Source organism: Monodelphis domestica, chromosome 8, assembly GCF_027887165.1.
Source record: "Monodelphis domestica isolate mMonDom1 chromosome 8, mMonDom1.pri, whole genome shotgun sequence".
In the NCBI taxonomy this organism is placed as follows: Eukaryota; Metazoa; Chordata; class Mammalia; order Didelphimorphia; family Didelphidae; genus Monodelphis; species Monodelphis domestica.
The window spans coordinates 11,830,753-11,849,508 of record NC_077234.1 but is presented as its reverse complement, the minus strand read 5'-3'; the positions used below and the strand labels follow the sequence as shown (position 1 = coordinate 11,849,508).

At 45.9% G+C, this 18,756-nt stretch overlaps 1 protein-coding gene across 18 annotated transcripts in view; it reads right to left on the bottom strand.

Annotated features, from left to right (window-relative positions):
* The window catches only part of KIF1A (kinesin family member 1A), a 185,458-nt gene that overhangs the window by 5,862 nt on the left and 160,840 nt on the right, over positions 1-18,756 (bottom strand). For all 18 annotated transcript variants that reach the window (XM_016425327.2, XM_056807410.1, XM_056807411.1 and 15 more), the window contains 9 exons: positions 18,608-18,741; positions 14,546-14,607; positions 13,546-13,691; positions 11,528-11,737; positions 10,127-10,204; positions 6,033-6,157; positions 4,494-4,646; positions 2,116-2,308; positions 322-440 (listed from right to left, as the gene is read on the bottom strand). In XM_016425327.2, the coding sequence (XP_016280813.2) occupies positions 322-440; positions 2,116-2,308; positions 4,494-4,646; positions 6,033-6,157; positions 10,127-10,204; positions 11,528-11,737; positions 13,546-13,691; positions 14,546-14,607; positions 18,608-18,741 (1,220 nt within the window). The remainder of the gene's footprint in view (positions 1-321; positions 441-2,115; positions 2,309-4,493; positions 4,647-6,032; positions 6,158-10,126; positions 10,205-11,527; positions 11,738-13,545; positions 13,692-14,545; positions 14,608-18,607; positions 18,742-18,756) is intronic.

Sequence of the window (18,756 nt, the reverse complement as noted above, 5' to 3'; positions counted from 1 at the left end):
GACAGAAGGTGGGAAAAGACTTTCTCCTGAGGGTTACCCACTTTTCCTGCTGGTGACTGGAAATCTTTCCCCCCAACACTTTCCAATTGAATGGGACTTTCTGAAGAGAAACCTGAGCAGACTTTACTTCAGCTCCTGTTGCCCTGAGTTGCAACTATGGCCAAGGGGTCAAACCCAGGGTAAGTCAACCTGACTTTCTCTCAGGGGGCTCAGGTTGCCAAAGCTTGAATTCCCCCAAACTCGAGGAGGGTTTATTTTTTTTTTTACAGATTCCCTTTTCCATCTCTACTAGCGTTTTATAACTTAAAAACCTGCCCCTACCTTATGGTTCCAGCCAAGAGAGGGTTAAATGCATACAGCCAGTCATGCATGTCCTTGTCACTGTTTGCCTGCAGAAGGATGCCCCGATGCTCGGTGCAAACAGCAAATGTATTGGGAGTCTGGAACGGAAGAGAGTTAGATGGAGATTAGGGCAGCACATTCCCTAAACAAGGGGAAGAGATCCTGCAGCAAGGAAAGGAGGAAATTCAAAGACCCAGTTTCAAACTTGCCATGAAGTGTTGTTATGATGGTGATGATTTTAGGGGCTCTGATGATATTGAAGATTCTATTGGGTTCTCCAGAACCACAGACTTGGAGGTCCAAGCTCCCCAAACTGGATCAAACCCAAAGGGTGTGTGGTTGACACAGAGGAGGCAAAAGGCAGAGTTTTCAGTCTTTTCTGTGTCATGAACCTACACACCCCTTTCTAAGGAGAATGTTCTTAAATGTATAAAATATGATTGTCTACCCTGGGAAACCCTGGGCCCCTAGCTGGCTCTGACCAGCAGTTTCTAAATGCCCCACAAAAGACCTCTGCATAAGCCAGAAGTTTCTAACTGCCCCTGTTCCTGGACAGAGATAGCACCAAGGATGTTTCTGAGACCTTGTTTTTGTAATCCCTTCATCCACTCATTCAATACTCCCTTTTTGCAGTTTGGCAGTTCTGTGTATCCACATTATACAGCCTCCTGCTATTTCCCATGACTCTGACCTTTAAGAATCTCCTTCCTCCCCAGGCATCCCGGTTTGAATAAGGCAGTACGCTGACAGGAACTTCGATTCCTCTACTCTAAATAAATGCCTCAATTTATAGACTGATCACTAACTTGGTAGCTTCCACGTCCCCCACGTCCCCCAGGTTGACAAGATAGAAAGCATTACTAAGGAAACTGGTTATATTAAAATACTGTTATCTTCCTTTTCCTTCCTTCCTTCCTTCCTTCCTTCCTTCCTTCCTTCCTTCCTTCCTTCCTTCCTTCCTTCCTTCCTTCCTTCCTTCCTTCCTTCCTTCCTTCCTTCCTTCCCTCCCTCCCTTTCTTTTTCTGTTTGTTTGTTTGTTTGTTTCTTTCTCTTTTCTTCTTTTACCTGTCTGTCTCTTTACATCTATGTATCTATTTATTCACCTAATTATCTGTCTGTCTGTTTATCTCTGTCTTTGTATCTGTGTGTCTGTTTATTGATTTATCTATCTGCCTGACTGTCTGCCTATCTAATTTACCTATCTTATCTTATCCATCCATCCATCCATCCATCCATCCATCTATCTATCTATCTATCTATCTATCTATCTATCTATCTATCTATCTATCTATCTATCCATCTATCCACCTATCTATCTACCTCCACGCTTGCCTGTCTGTCTCTCTCTCTATCTGTCTGTCTATCAGTGGGCCTCCAATCTGACCTGTACCTTAAAAGGAATCTTGACTAAAACATGCCAAACAGATGTCTCTCTGGCCTCTGCTTGCAGGCTTCTAGATCCCGCCACGTCTCCAGGCTATTCCACAATGGAACTGCTCTCATTGTCAGAACTGGGGCAACAGGGCAGAAAGAATCTTGACTAGGAGTCAGGGAGGCCGAGTCTCAGTCTTGACTTACCCATGAACCAGCCAAGTAATTCCCTTTCTGGACCTCAGCATTATCATGTTTGGGGTGAGGGAGGGAGGGGGCAATGCATGAACCATCTGCCTCCCTCCAACATTATCTGTTGGTGAGGTTCTGTGCTCTTCGGTGTCGTGCAGGCATCAGTCCCCCTTCTGACCCACACCCTGCTACTCCTCTTGAACTAGTTACCTTCAGCATGGCCTGCTGGTCCTCACTGTATTCCACCTGGGCAGTGGAGAGGTTGAGAATGAACCTCTCCACAGAATCCTTGTCATTGTTGTACATGTAGGCATAGGGGCGCCTCACCACCACGAAGCGCTTGGCCCAGCCTGTCGTCTTGGGTTCCAGAAAGTGGAGGTAGCCCTTTTTGGAGACAATGGGGCTGAGGAGAGGGAGAAAGAAAAGGCTTTACCCCTTGGGGGAATGGGGGAAGAGACATTGGCCCAGGGAGATTCTATCCATCATTTCCCTCTCCCCAGGGACTCATTCCCAAGTTTTCCAGCATCTAGAATCTCTCCAGATTTAAGGACATCGAGCCAGCCACCCCAGTGAGAATGGAGCCTATCCTAACTCTGCCACTGACTAGTGTGTGCTCTTCACCTGGCCCAAAGCCTGAAAGAACTGAGGTTGGAACTTAAGAAAAGACATTTGGAGCAAAATGAGATGCTTTGAAAGGGCTGATAATATATCCCATGTCTTGGAAGCTTCCTCCTCTGCCCAGAGATGCTCCATTCTATGGAGGTGGTAAGAGTTCAAGGAGTGAGATTGTCATGGGTAGAGTTTGTAAAAAGTATTTCTTTTTACTGTAAAGCCCTTAACAGTTTCTCATGATCAGTGGAATAGACTGGGGGAAAGCGACCTCAGCAAGACAGTATACGATAAACCCAAAGATCCCAGCTTTTGGGACAAAAATCCACTATTCGATAAAAACTGCTGGGAAAATTGGAAGACAGTGTGGGAGAGACTAGGAATAGATCAACACCTCACACCCTACACCAAGATAAATTCAAAATGGGTGAGTGACTTAAACATAAAGAAGGAAACCATAAGTAAATTGGGTAAACACAGAATAGTATACATGTCAGACCTTTGGGAGGGGAAAGGCTTTAAAACCAAGCAAGATATAGAAAGAATCACAAAATGTAAAATAAATAATTTTGACTACATCAAACTAAAAAGCTTTTGTACAAACAAAACCAATATAACTAAAATCAGAAGGGAAACAACAAATTGGGAAAAAATCTTCATAGAAACCTCTGACAAAGGTTTAATTACTCATATTTATAATGAGCTAAATCAATTGTACAAAAAATCAAGCCATTCTCCAATTGATAAATGGGCAAGGGACATGGATAGGCAGTTCTCAGATAAAGAAATCAAAACTATTAACAAGCACATGAAGAAGTGTTCTAAATCTCTCATAATCAGAGAGATGCAAATCAAAACAACTCGGAGGTATCACCTCACACCTAGCAGATTGGCTAACATAACAGCAAAGGAAAGTAATGAATGCTGGAGGGGATGTGGCAAAGTAGGGACATTAATTCATTGCTGGTGGAGTTGTGAACTGATCCAACCATTCTGGAGGGCAATTTGGAACTATGCCCAAAGGGCGACAAAAGAATATCTACCCTTTGACCCAGCCATAGCACTGCTGGGTCTGTACCCCAAAGAGATAATGGACACAAAGACTTGTACAAAAATATTCATAGCTGCGCTCTTTGTGGTGGCCCAAAACTGGAAAACGAGGGGATGCCCATCAATTGGGGAATGGCTGAACAAACTGTGGTATATGTTGGTGATGGAATACTATTGTGCAAAAAGGAATAATGAAGTGGAGGAGTTCCATGGAGACTGGAACGACCTCCAGGAAGTGATACAGAGCGAGAGGAGCAGAACCAGGAGAACATTGTACACAGAGACTCATACACTGTGGTATAATCGAACGTAATGGACTTCTCCATTAGTGGTGGTGTAATGTCCCTGAACAATCTGCAGGGATCCAGGAGAAAAAACCACCATTCATAAGCAAAGGATAAACTATGGGAGTGGAAACACCGAGAAAAAGCAACTGCCTGAATACAGAGGTTGAGGGGACATGACAGAGGAGAGACTCTAAACGAACACTCTAATGCAAATACTATCAACAAAGCAATGGGTTCAAATCAAGAAAACATCTAATGCCCAGTGGACTTACGCGTCGGCTATGGGGGGTGGGGGGTGGGGAGGAAAAGAAAATGATCTATGTCTTTAACGAATAATGCTTGGAAATGATCAAATAAAATATATTTTAAAAAAAAAAACAGTTTCTCATGACTTCAAGGTGCCACTCGTCCAGGCACCATCTACATCCATTGTGTCTAGCAGAGTCTGGGGAAGACACGGTTCCTGGGCTGCCTTTTGCGACCACGTCCCCAACTTGGAAATGACTCCTTGGAATTGTGTCCATTAATCTGTTGGGTTTCAGTAGGCATATTTGGGATGGAGCAGAAGCCTGGAATCTCCTTTGACATGGTCTGATACTTTCTACTCCTGCCTGGACTTCCCACACCACCCGGATGCCATACCTGACCCGGATCTCTTGTATGTCTGGGACCAATAAGCGCTGGGGCTCCTTCTCTGCTTCTGTCCCACTGGCAGGAGAGGGAGATTTCTTCTGGTCTCCCTCCAGCACTGGTTCTAGTTCGGGGCTGGCCGGTCGGGAGCAGGGTGGGGGATTCCTGAGAGGGAAAACAATAACCATTTCATTAGTCTTTGGGGTACAAAGGCAGCATGGTCCAGGGGGGATCCTGCAAAGACCTGGAGGCAGGAAGGATCTGGGCTCCATTCCTGCCTCTGAAAATGACTAGTTATATGATCCCGGACAGGTCCCTTCAGCTCTATGAACCTCAGTGTTCTTATCTATAGGAGAGGTAGAAAACTATCTGGCCTGACGTCCTCCCAGGATTGTTAGGAAAATCAGAAGAGATCAAGGATACTCTGTAAAGGGTAAAACATCACACAAAGGTAGGGCTGCTGCATAGTAAAGAGAAAGCTGGCTTTAGAGCCAGGAAGTCCTGGATTCAAATTTTACTTCCAGACTGAACAGCTACAGGGAAAAGTAGACAGAGGGCTGTAGTCAGAGTCAGGAAGACCTGGGCTCAAATCTTCCTCAGGTACTTAGTGCCTCAGGACCCTGGGCAAGTCATCTCACCTCTCTAAGCTTCAGTTTTCCTTCTGTAAAATGGGGATCCCTCGCAGGCTTGTTGAGCATTAAATGCGACAGCCTATGTAGAGTGCATTGCAAACTTTAAGGCACTCTGGAAACGCTATTATTGTTGTTGTTATACTGGCTGTATGACCCTGGGCGAGTTAACCTTAGTAACCGAGTTGAGTCCTAACGATTATGAATTGCAGAGGTGCCAATCTGCTTTAATGGGGGGAGTTTCCTCCCCTGGAAGCTCCCCATCCCAAAGAAATCACAGACCAAATGCCCATCCTTCTCCCAAAGCACGGCATCCTCGCCTGGTGGAGTGGACACGAATGCTCAGACTTTTCCAATTCCCTACTTCGTTCAAGACTCAGCTCATGCCAAGCAGGGATCTGTACCCGATTCTCTCGGGCATCATCCCTCCCTCCCTTCTCTTCCATTGGTCCCGTCTACACCTAGCAGAGCAAAGCTGGCTTTCCACCAGTGGAGCGGGAGGCGCTCTCCAGGCTTTATCTATCCTGGAAGGTGTAGCAGCCTCTCAATAATGGCAGGCTGAGTGGAACGGCATCGAATGCCATTCATCTCACAAAGGTGTGAGACAAAGTCACGCCTTGGGAAGTCGCTTTCTATGTCATCCCGCAGGGTCACAAGATGACATTCTGGTCATCGGGGAACCCTTCAAAAGGATGCTGCCCTGGAGGCATGGATCCTAGTTCCCACTCGGGTGAGCTCAGGCAAATCTCTCCTTTCTTGGTTTTCTCTCTTTAAATTCAAGGCTGGGATTCAGTGATTCAGCGATTGGGCAATGAGCCTCCCAGCTCAGACACGCCATGCGACCGTGTCAGTGTCCCGGGACGCTGAGTATTTCTCCTGTTGGGTGCCCTCTCAGGTCTTGGTCCCAGAGCCTTTGGCTTACCTCAGGTCCGTCGCGGTATATCGTCCTTCCACCAGCGATGGGCAGGTGGATGATGGAGTCAGAGTAGCTGCGCTGAGAGGGGACATGGAAGGGTCCCGCAGCAGAGTCACCGACATCTCTGACAACTACAAGGAGAAACAAGGAGACGCGTGTTGGCATCTGCTGCCCTCTCAATCAGAACCCAGCCCCAAGGGCAAGGAGTCGAGCTTCTCTTCCTCTTGGAGCCTTCTATCAGCTCAAGGGATTAGGACTTCCAGTGTGGACAAGTTCTAATCAAAGGCCCTTTGACTCCTGCTGACCCTTGTTACTGACATTCAGAACTGCCCCCTTAGAGGTAAGAACAAACTGGTTGTGAAAAATACCGAGTCTCAAATCTGGCCGGAGATGCTTCCCAGCTAAGTGACCCTGGGCAAGTCACCTAACCCCATGGTCTAGCTCTTATGGCTCTTCTGCCTTGGAGCCAATACAGGACACTGATGCTAGGGCAGAAGATAAGGTGTTTTTTTTTTAAAGCAACAAAACACAATCATAGTGCGTCCTCATCAGAATGGAAGTGGAACCCCAACTGGTGACTCTATTATGCTAAGTCCTTGGCCGTTCTGAGGGGCAAAGTGGCAAGGGAGGATTGGACTGTGTTTCATATTCGTTCAGGGTGAAGAGGGAAATTTCTTGGGCAGAGCCTAAGCCACTAATGACCTTTGAATACCATAGAGTTTCACAGTGTTGAGTGATTTTTCCATCTTATTCATCCACCTGAGGACTGTGGCAAATGTGTCTCTATTTCCCCGAGTACCTGTATGGCTATTTGCCATCTTTTGACCAATTTCGATCAGCAGCCGTGACCTTTAGATAAAACTGGCAGCTCCTGACTCAGTTGGGCTTGAGAATGGCCAAAATGCTTTATCAGATAAAAACGCCACCTCCATTTGCTCACAGGAGCCCAGAAGTGATGTTGGGTTCTGAAAGACCATGTCAGGGGAACTGGGCTCCAGCAGAGTCTACCCAGGCTGGAAGCCTCCAAGAGGGGCTTGATGATGGATCGGGTATGTTTATTGTCCAAGGACCAGCCCAGGCTGATGCAGAAGGGATCAGCACCCTCTAGTGGCTGGCCAGTATTTGGCCTTAGTCACTTAGGGGACCATCTGCGGGGGTGTGGAGGGGTTGGGCTCTCAATTGGCAGAGGAAGGCATTCCAGTGATGAAGTCACAGATACTTTTCATTACTGGAATATTTACAACGGGGACACATGTGTCCTCTGGATGCTAATCCAATGTGCATTTTTACTGCAAGTATATTTGCACAGTCTCTCTCTTTGTCATTCTATTCTTCTTTTACCTATTGATTTACCTTCCATGTTATAAGCAATACTGTGTATTGGTTCCAAGGCAGAAGAGTGGTAAGGGCTAGACAATGGGGGTCAAGTGACTTGCTCTGGGTTACCCAGTTAGGGAGTGTTGGAGGCCAAATTTGAACCCAGGACCTCCCACCTCTAGGCTTGGCTCTCCATCCACTGAGCCACCCAGTTGCCTTTTGTCATTCTATTCTTGAAAAGGGTCAATTAGAAGAAAAAGTTGATGGGTCAGAAAAGCTATAATTACTGCTCTTTGGGGAAAAAGAGTCACATTACTATAGAAACTGATGAGATAATATGTAGAAAGAACTTTGCAAAACTAATTTCTCTGTAAATTCTAGCTATTATTATTATTATTACTACAGACATTCCAGGTACTAGAAGGAGATGCAGGGGAAATCATCTTGGGGAAACATGATTTCATCTGTAGTTTAACCAACTCTAAGACCCAGCTTGCCATAGCTCATGAAGGCAGGTAGAACAGTGAGTGGAGTCCTGGACCTGGAGTCAGGAAGACCTGAGCGTAAGCCCCTTGCTAGGAGCATGACCCTAGCCAAGTCACCCAACCTGTGTGCCTTAGTTTTCATATCTGTAAAATGGGGATAGTAATAGTGACTCCCTTCCAGGGTTTTTGTGAGGATCAAAGGAGATCATATTTATAAATCACTTTGTAGACCTTAAAGTGCTCTGTAAGTGCTAGCTATTATTATGATGGAGGTCTTGGGAGACCTTGGACAAGTCCCTATGCTCCAGGTGACTGTCTAAGACTAGAAGTTACGGAGAAGGTGTTGATCGGCATCAATAGAGGGAGCCAGCATGCCAGGAGTTCTCCATACGGATGAAATCAATAACTAATCAATCAACATTTATTAAGTGCCTGCTCTAGGCCAAGCACTAAGTGAAGGACAGTCACAAGAAGACCAGGTAAAAAAGCCAAACTGAATCCATGCCACATTCAAGTGGCCCCTTGTGGGGTCTTTTGATGGCCTCTTTTCTTCATTCATCATACTTTACTCACCGCCAGTGACATGCCATCTGGCAGCTGCATGACTATGAACACAACTGGTTCTGCCCTTCAGATGCCCGAGAGAGTCACCCAGGCTTTCCACCTGGCTTCCTAGGGCTCTCCAGCCATCCTCAGCCACCTTTGCTTGCCCCAGACCCTGTGTTGGATTCTTACTCTACAGTTTATGTTTCTAGTTCTTGAAGAGCCAGAGAAGGGCAAAAAGGAGCCAGGAAACCTGCATGCACGCTCCTGTCTGCCAGGGCAGGACACAGTATTTCTCTAGATCTTGGTTTGCTCGGATGTAAAAAGAGATGACATCTCAGGCTTCGTCCAGCTCTAGACATCTATTGATGAATCATGGGCCATTGGTCATTAAGCAGGAGTTGGAAAGGACCTCAGAGGCCATCAAGACCTTATTTTATATTCCATAATGTCTGTGATGTCTTAGATAGGAAATAGTAACCAGAAGCAACGTCAGAAATCATCTAATCCATTTTATATAAGAGAAAACTGAGGCCCATCACCAGGACCTTCCCCTCTAAGGTTGCTCTCCATTTCTTCTTTCTCTGTGTTGTTTGCAGGTTATCTCCCTCCTTAGCCTGGGAGCTCTTTGAGGGCAGAGACGATAGCCCTTTTCTTTGCCTCCTCAGCACTTAATACACAGTGCTTGGCCCATCACAGGCACCTAACAAAGCCTTGTTGATTAATTATCATCAGGAATTTCTCCACTGAAGAGTTGCCATTAAGGCTCTTATTTCCATTATTATTTTATTTTTAAATGAAATATCTAATTTTAACTTTTTATATTAATAGAAATGATACTTCCTTTCCCTCCCCCTTCAAAAAACCCAATACAGAGAGTATGAGCCCCAGTGTGTGTGTGTGTGTGTGTGTGTGTGTGTGTGTGTGTTGGGGGGGGGTGTCTAGCAGCTCTTATTGCAACAGCATGACACAATGGATACAGAATTGGGCCTGAAGTCATGAAGATCTGGATTAAAATCCTGCCTTAATACATATGTGCCTTCTAGGGTACAAGTTAGTTAATCTCTCAGGACCTTGGACAGCTCTCTAAAATGGTATGTCGATATAATATGTAATATGTATAATATAATATAATAATAAAATGTATAATAGATAGAATTTATAGAAGGAATCACAGCTCACTGATGAATTAACATCTGTGGAGCTAATCATCTGGCTTTTCAGACTTGGGTTCACATTCTGATTCTGTCACTGTGTGACCTTGGACAAGTCACCTCACCCCTGGGTTTCAGGTTTTTCATCTGTAACATGAGGGGGTTTGGACTAGAGGGTCTCAGAGTCCCTTCCAGGTGTAAATCTACAAGGCCAGGTATGAGCTGGTGTCCTGGCTTCATCTGGAGAGAAGAGGAGCTGACCTGCTTGCTGTCTCCCTGGAATGTTTCCTTGGCCTGTCAGGGTCTGGTTTATTAAGGCTCATTCCTCATTCCCAAGACTGATGAAACACAAATGCTCCTAACCACATAGAGACAATCTGCTGAGACCCTTGCTCCATTTGGTTCAATAACGGCAAGCCACCCAGAAACTAGCTTTCATTTACCAAATGAGAGATTTTCATTCCAAGCTGTGTGGAGGGCATTTGGAAGGCTTTGGGGTGGGATATACCAAGATGCATCAAGAGGCACCCCATGGTATGACAATGCTATAGTATTTTCAGGGGCTTGGAGGGACCCACACAATGGAGGCTCCCCATCCTACCTTGCTTTCACTGGCGCTGACACAGACATGGCTGTGGGTGTACTCTCTGTTGAATGTGTGCGTGAGGAGGCGGAGGCACTGTAAAGGAAGGAAAAAGAAGGTTCAGTAGAGACTGGTCCTCCTAGTGCAGGAGGAGGCTGGTCCAAGATGAGAAGGGCACACATGGTTTATGCAGTGGAGGGAACTCAAGTCACTGGACAGAAGACTTTTTTAAAAAAAAAAAACTTTTGCCTTCTGTCTTACAATTAATATTGGGCTTTGATTCCAAAGCAAAAGAGTGGTAAGAGCTGGTCTATTGGGGTTAAGTGACCTACCTAGGGTCATGTAGCTAGGAACTATCTAAGGTCAAATTTGAACCCAGGACCACCTGTCTCCAAGCCTGGCTCTCTAGCCATTGAGCCACCTTGCTGCCTCAAGAAGAACTTGGTTTTGACGTGATAGAGGACTTCAACAGCCAGCCTCCCCAGGTCACTTATGGGACTGACCGATTACCCAATAGGGAAGCTTTTTTTTTGGTCAATTTCCCATCCAAAAGACTGTTTTTCTCTGCCCCACGGCTACCCCAAATACAGGCTGTGACTCATCATTTAAAATCTCTTTCAGGGTCTTTCTGACAGGATGGAGATTGATAAAGGATATAGAGACTATTCACCACATCAGAGGAAGAGCTTCCCACATGGGAGAAGAGATTTGGGGGACGCAGCTTAGCTGTCTTCAAGTACCTGAAGGGCTGTCTTAGACAATAAGGATCAGAGAATCTGGTTTCAGAGGGGACAGAATTAGTCCAATAGAACCAGACCCTGCCCTCCTCTGGGTCTCAGTTTCTCCTCTGTACAATGGGGTGACAGGGCTTGATGCTCCATTTCTAAGGGTCCATCCATCTCTGAACCCTAAGACCCTATAAAGGGTACATAAGCTGAGTTGGGAGCACAGTCAAAGAGTAAGCTGGACTGAAGAGGAGTGGTAGGGTGTCAGGAGTTAGAGGGAAAGTGTAAGTCCTGGGTAGGGACACAGTGAACACACTGGAAACCATGCTCTCATCTGGTCTGAAGGAAGAAGAAGCTTAAGATGGATTCTTCCTTGCCATTTTTCTGTGGGACAGTGCCATGTAGGGATATCATACCCAGTTACAGTACAGACAAGATGTTTTCCAAGAGCCCTTCCAGCTCCAAGGATTAAATGGTTCAATTCCCAATGGGGAACCGAGTACAAATGGTGACCTTCCTACATCAACTTCACTCTTGCTACCTCTCTCTCCCTTCATTCAGTCAAGCAATTGGAATTTAGAGGGGGATCCTCTCCAGGGAATTAAGTGCCCTTGCCTTAAGCAATTTGGAAAGCTGGGTGAAGGTGGGGAACAGCAAAGAGCCTGTGATTCCCCCAAAGAAGGATGGATCATACCTTGGCTGCCAACTCCTTCTGCCGCTCACTGGGAATGTCGAGGGTTGTAGTGCGACTCTCAGAGGTACCATCTGAGAGTGGGGAGGAGACACAGGAGGTGCTGTGGGACTCAGAATCCTCACTGGAGCAGGGGGACAAGGTCTCCAGGCCTGATCGCTGAGTCGTCTCCAGCTTTTCACGCAGGAGGAGATAATGTCTTGTCTTCTCAACCTATATAAAAAAACAAAAGGATTTCTAAGTTGTCGGATAGAGAACCCTTCCCTTTCTAAACTACATCCTACACACTTCCCTGTAAACTGGCATTACATTCTGGGGCTAGGAGGTGGATGAGAAACATTTTTCCTATTTTACAGATGGGGAAAATTGAGGCAGATAGAGTTTAGTTCCAGGCCACAAGGTTTAAGGGAGGAGTGGGGTAAGACAGAGATTTCCTTATTCTTAAGAACAAGCTGAGCATCCCACAAGAGCACTGTAGAAAAACAAGCTATTCTCTTTTAATTTTCAGTATTATCTCTAAAGACTTCTTATATTTGAGTAATTCTATTCAGCTGTGTAATGATGGCCATGATATAAATGAATTTTTCATGCCTCCATTGGTTATTTATTTTGTAACTGCAGTTGGTCACCTGAGAACTATAAAGTCAACTTAGACCAAGACCAATGGGCTTCAGATTGGAAACTGGGCTGAGAAAGCCTTCAAGAATCATCTCTCAGTCTCAAATATTCTTTTTATTCATCCCAAGGCTGCTACCTAGAGAGGATTCCCCAGGATAGTGAAAGTAGGCGGGCTTGAACTCAATGGAGTTGTTGGGTCAGATCTTGTCTTTGACCCTTCCTCAGACAGGAAGTACCTTTAAGTTTCCCATGGTGCTAGAGACTTCCCCTTGAAGGCTGATTTGCATCATCTTGGGTGGTATATTGTCTATGACCCAGATATGGACATATTTCCTCCCTAGATAAAAGCTTCTGGAGGTTAGGGACTGTCCCGTTTTTGCCTAGCACAGATTCTGAACATAGTAGGTACTTAATAAATGCTTCCTGATTGTGTAACTTTGGGTATTTATTTGCCATTTGACATCTCTAACGCTTAGTTTTTTCATCCATAAGTTGGGAATGATGATTTCTATAGTACTTAGAGAAGCAGCTGGGTGGGACATTGGTTACAGCACTGAGTCTGGAGTCAGGAAGACTTGAATTCAAATCCAGCTTTAGATACTTACTAGCTATTTGACTCCTCACAAGTCATTTAATTTCTGCCTGCCTCAGTTTCCTCATCAGAAAAATGGAGATAATAATGGCTACCTCCCAGGGTTCTTATGAGGATCAAATGAGGAAATAACTGTAATAACTTTGTGAACCTTAAAGCATGATATAAATGTGAGCAATTTATCATCACCATCACCACCACCACTATCATGATTGTCATCACCACCATTGTCATTACTACCACCATCATCATCATTGCTACCATCATGACATCCTCATCGCCATAACCATCATTATCCTCCTCCTCCTCATCGTCTTCATCACCACTGTAATTACCATCAACATCATCACTGTCATTATCACCATTATCCTTGATATCATCACCAACTTGGGCTGTTGTGAGGCCCAAAGGAGGTCATGCATGGAAAGTAATTTTCTAACTTTGAGAGCTTAGTTGGCTGCTACCTTCCTGCAATGAAAACCATGTTATCATTCCTTTGACATTTAGTTTAACTCCTGAGAAGACGTAGTGTGATGTAATAGATACTGGATTGGCCTTGGCATTACAAAGACCTGGGGTCAAGTCCTGACTGACACATACTGGTAGTGGGCAAGTGGCTAAAGATCTTGGCGCCCCAGGCAGTTCTCTAAGACTGGAGGGTACAAACCCACTGTTCATCTGCATGAATGGAGGGAGTTTCCACATTAGAAGTTCCCTATGCTTGTGAAATCACATCTGTCTCTCCTTCCCACCCCACCCCCCAAAAACCAAGAGAAAATGGGAGGGGGTGATTGCAAGAATGGATTCTCACCTCTTGAAGTAGACTTAGCTTCTCAAGCTCCCATTGGTGGTCCAGGATAAGGCTGTCACTGCGGGGCCTCCAGCCGGCTAGGTTCTCCTCCCCCCGGACATAGGCGACAGATGTGTCCAAGACACGCCGGCGTCTTCTCTGCATTCCTAGAATGAAAGAATCACCCACATTTCAAGGCTCCTGCTCTCTCCTTGGATGTGATCATCATCCAGACTACAAAAGATCACGGTGACAGGAGATGTTTGCTCAGTCGTTCACTGAAGAGCAACCTGACAGTGATGGAGTGCAAGTTCCAAGTTCTGGGTCTAATTGCAGAGATGGGAAGAGCATGGATGTTTTCTGAGGAAAACAGGTTCTTCAGCTGACCTCTGCAGAACAAGAAGCTTTCCCACTTTTAGTAGCCTGCCCCTAGCCCACTTGAAGGACACTTGCAATACAGACTATACAAGTGAAGAGTGAAAACCATCCATGTTGGCCAATCTGGAACAAGGGTTGCTACTAGCACCATGGACTCCAATAGAACAGTGCTTTCTCCAGGGAGAGGCCGTCCTCAGGCAAGCAGTGATGGTCAGGAGGCTGGCCAATGGGCTGGTGGAAGGACCAGTCTCCAAGGGGAGTTCTACTTACTTCTAGTCCTTCCTTGTGCTTATAAAGGGGGTCAGGCTATTGGATGCCTGCCCCTCCATGGCCTCAGTTCATCAGGCTTCAAGCAAGGGGCATACTTGGCCACAGCGAATCAGGGCTAACTGGACCCAAATCTCTCAAAGTCCAGATTATCTCTGTTGGTTTTCTGAGGTCTGAATAGCACCAAAAGGGTCTATTCTGATAAAAGACCCAGAGAGTCAATTAAATCTTGAAGATTTTAGACTGCAAAGTTTTCAAAGAGCATTTCTGGGCTCCTGGTTTCCTTTCAAGTCTCTTCCTTGGGGGGGGGGTGGAGGGATGCACACTGACAAGGGAAAGACCCAATGGGATGGAGCAGGACAGATATCTCACTCACCTGGACTTCCGGCATCAGCCACACGGCACAGGCTCAGTTCATATACTCCAGTCACACGGTTGCTGTAAATGAATAAGAATCTTTAATGCCTCCCTATGGCCCCTGGCCACTCAGTGTGACGTTTAAAGCCTTTGTTGTCTGGCTTCAGCCAGGGTTCCCAGATTTATTGCATACATTATGTTCCAGCCAAGCTTTCCCAAAGTACTGTTCCCCAAACCTAACATTTTATCTGTCTCTGTTCTCTGGCACAGGTTCCAAGCCTGGAATGCCCTGGCTCCTCACCTCTACATCCCAGAATCCCCATCTTCCTTCAAGGCTCAGCTCAGGTGTCCCCTCCATCCCTTTGTGTTTGAACTCTCCTGAAAATCATCATGCATATCTTAGCTGTTTACATGTCAAGTCCTCCCACCCCCAGTAGAATGTAAGCTTCTTGAGGGCAAGGACAATGGACATCTCAGCACCTTGGATGGTGGCACACATGTACAAATGAGGTTAAGGGTCTGTGACTGAGTAATGTGGAGATTCCTGACACAATTATAAAGCAGACCATATGCGATGCTTTAAAAAGCATGGAAAACGGGAGAGGAACCACAAGACTGGAGAAGGGCAAATATTGGTGCAAGCTTCCCCAAAGGCAAGAGAATACAGTGCAAAAATGACACAGGCCAGTAAGCTGGACTTGATTCCTGGGAAAATTCTGAAAAAAAAGGATCATTAAAAGAGATGGTTGCCAGGAATGGCGAGGTGGTTTAGTGGATTGAGAGTCAAGCCTAGAGATTGGAGGTTCTGGGTTCAAATCCGAGCCTCAGATACTTCCTTACTGTGTGACCCTAAGCAAGTCACTTAATCCCCATTGCCTAACTCTTACACTCTTCTTCTGCCTTGAAACGAATACACAGTATTAATTCTAAGACAGAAAGTAAGGGGTAAAAAAAGAACAGGCCATAATAATCCACTTAGATAGATTCATAACTGGTTGACTGGTCATATACAGAAAGTAATTAGTAATGAGTATAAACATGGCTCAAGGTCTCTAGGGGAGCAATGGCCCCAAAATTTGTCTTTGGCCCTGGGCTATTTAATGTTTCTGTAATGACTTGGTTAAAGGCAGAGATGGTGTAATCATTCCATTAGTAGATTGACAAAGTTGGGAAGGAAGGAGGGATCACTATCACACTGGAGAAAAGAATCAGGATCCGATAGTAGCATGGAAGCCTGGAGCAACAAGATGCAGTTTAATAAGAATCAATGTAAAGTATGGCACTTGGGTCCAAAAAATAATCAACTCCTCCCAAACAAGATGGGGAGACACAATTAGAGATGTAATTGTTCTGAAAATGACCAGAGAGGTTTCAGTGAACTATAAGCTCCATTTGAGTCATCTGGGGTACAGGGCAGCTGGAAAAACTAAAGAGATCAATCTGGGGCCACATTAGGAGAAACAGCTTCTAGAAGTAGATATAAGATACTCTCACCATTCTCTGCGCTTGTCAGAACTCTTCTGAGACCCTAGGTTCAGTTTGGGGAGCTGGGATTAGACCAAGGTGGCATATGAGAGTAGTGTTGAAGTCCTTGAAGGGCCACCATGTGCAAAATGGATTCAACTTGCTCTCTCTGGTACTGGAGGGGAGGACCAGGTGCAATGGGTGCCAGTTCAAAGGAGGCTAATTTAGGTTTGATGCTAATCACACAATGTCTTGCTTGAATAGTACTAGATTGCTACTTTTCTATGGGCTAACACATCTGGCAGATGCTAAGTCCCTTAATAAAAATAACAATGATAAGACCGTTTGAGTTTCTTTTTCTAAAGAAATGAAAAGTCATTTGCTGAATGCTGAGAAGACAGATCTTAATTTGTGAGCAGAATATCAAAGAAATCCTTTTCTATGGCCAATATTCTGGGTTTCATTCCAGGGCTCAGCTGGTCCAGAACTGATGGACTGCGGGATCTGGATAATGGGGAGGGATCTGTTTCCAGCTTGATCATTTCTACTGACTACTCTTGCTCCTTGGAGGACCTGATCATGGAGCCTGTGTTCTGCATTGTAGGGTTACTGAATTTTAAGAATAGGAAAGAACACCAGAGGCCATCCAGGAAAACTTGTATCTTTGCTGAATTGAGAGCCAAAAGGGAACTAATAGAAAGAAAAGGGAGCCCAACTGCCTCTCTGTAGAGATAACAGTGACTTGTTCTGTCCCCTGGAGAAGCCCTGTGCCCCAGAGCCTCATAAATGACAATTCTTCTGATAGACAAGTTCCAACTTCTCCATTTCCCATCTATGAGCCTTTGCCCTGGCTGTGCCTCATGCCCAGAATGCCACTTTTGTTTCTTTGCTTCCTCATAAAAGGATATTTTTTTTTTACTCTTGGATTTTTACTAAAAATACTCTGAGAGCTGTTCTAGTGGTCATATTAACCTGAGCCATCAGCATAGTGATGTTTAAACTATGAAATTACTGATTTCTTATTGATGGCTTCTTTCAAGACTCTGAACAGATCCCACCTTTTCTTATCCCCTCAGTCACTAATACCACCCCCCTTCCTTTCACAGTATCTTCCTTATGATTTCTTGTGGGGACCTCCATATTTTTCCAGGAGTCTCCCACACTGGAATGGGAGATTCTTTTTTTTTAATCCCTCACCTTCCGTCTTAGAATCAATACTGTGTACTGGTGCCAAGGCAGAAAAGTAGAAAGGGCTAGGCAATGGGGGTTCAGTGACTTGCCCAGGGTCACACAGCTGGGAAGTGTCTGAGGCCAGATTGGAACGTAGGATGTCCTGTCTCTAGGCCTGGCTCTCTATCCACTGAGCTACCCAACTGCCCCCTGGAATGGGAGATTCTTGATAGCAAATGACCTAGTTTCACTTTTCTTGGTTTCTTCAGCCCTTAGCTTGGGACCTGGCACAGAGGCAGCACTTAATTGATAAATGTTTGTAGATGGACTGACAAACACTTTATATTTTCCCAGCCTTCTTTTGGCTACCAGTAGAAACAGCTCATTGGACCAGTCTTTCTGGGGCCTGGCTTCTGGGTTCCATGTCATAGGAGCACAAATTTAGAGGGTGGAGGGACCTTGGAGACCGTAGAGTTTAACTCCCTCCTTTTTAGAGGATACTGAGACCAAGAGAAGGTTAGATGACTTGTCCAGGGTCACACAGCTGGTACGTGTTGGAGGCAGGAGTTGAAGTTGGGTCTTCCTGACTCCATGCCTCTCTACAAAGCCACACAGTTGTCTTGGACACCTTCCTTTACGGGGCCTAAATTTGACGTGTGTGTGGGGGAAGTGTTAGTGCTATAATTTGCCTGAATTTGCTCCCCAGAATGCCTTTTACTGCAGCATGACTCAGGATGCTTTTCCAAACTGTCTGGATGAGGCGGAAGAATCCTTAGAAGGCCTCTTGGGTGTGATAGGGCTCTGGTTGCTCCCTTTCTTGGCTGGGGCTCTTGACCTCACTCCATTGACCATGGAAGCACGTGCTCCTGACCATAGCTCTGTGTCCCTGGGAATCTGACCTGCTGATCACGGAGCTGAAGTAATCAGGAGTGCCTTGTCCCCAGAGGAGGACAAAGGGTTCCCAATGCAAATGGTGCCCTGAACCACTCCCTGAAACATGGCAGGGGGTGGGAGTGGGAGGTGGAGACGATGAAGAGCAGAGAGGAGCTCACAGGGCAGTGTGGGCTGGGGATGGAGGGAGAGCTCCATCGAGCTGCTTACAAACTCTACACGGCCAATGGGCTCCAAGGGCTGGGACTAATCTTCTAAACAGAAGCCTCCCCAACCCTGGTTGTCCCATCCTAGTTATAGCTCTGATGAGGACCTTTTCCAGCCTCGTCTCCTCCAGTGCTCATAATCATGCAATATAAGGGAGCCCGGAATAAAGATTCTGGTCCTCCATTCCTAGCCTCGGGCTCCGACCAGGAGGATCAGAAGAAGCCTCCCATGGGAGGGAGGGTCTCTTGGGGGGCCCCACGGGTGGGTGGGCACTAGCCCTTCAATCTAATGCATGTGGTAAGGTAATCATGTCTCCCTGTTTCCCTTCTTCCCAAAGGGCAGACTTTACCTCTCAGAGGCTCGCAGGCTCCCACTACCAAAGAGGTTGCGGATAGAACGAGATGCTGGGAGTTTAGCGTCCCGGGAGTAGAACACCATGCAGAAGTCTTTGGTGATCACGGCTGGCTGGGTGCAATTCTCCATCTGAAAGAGAGCGGG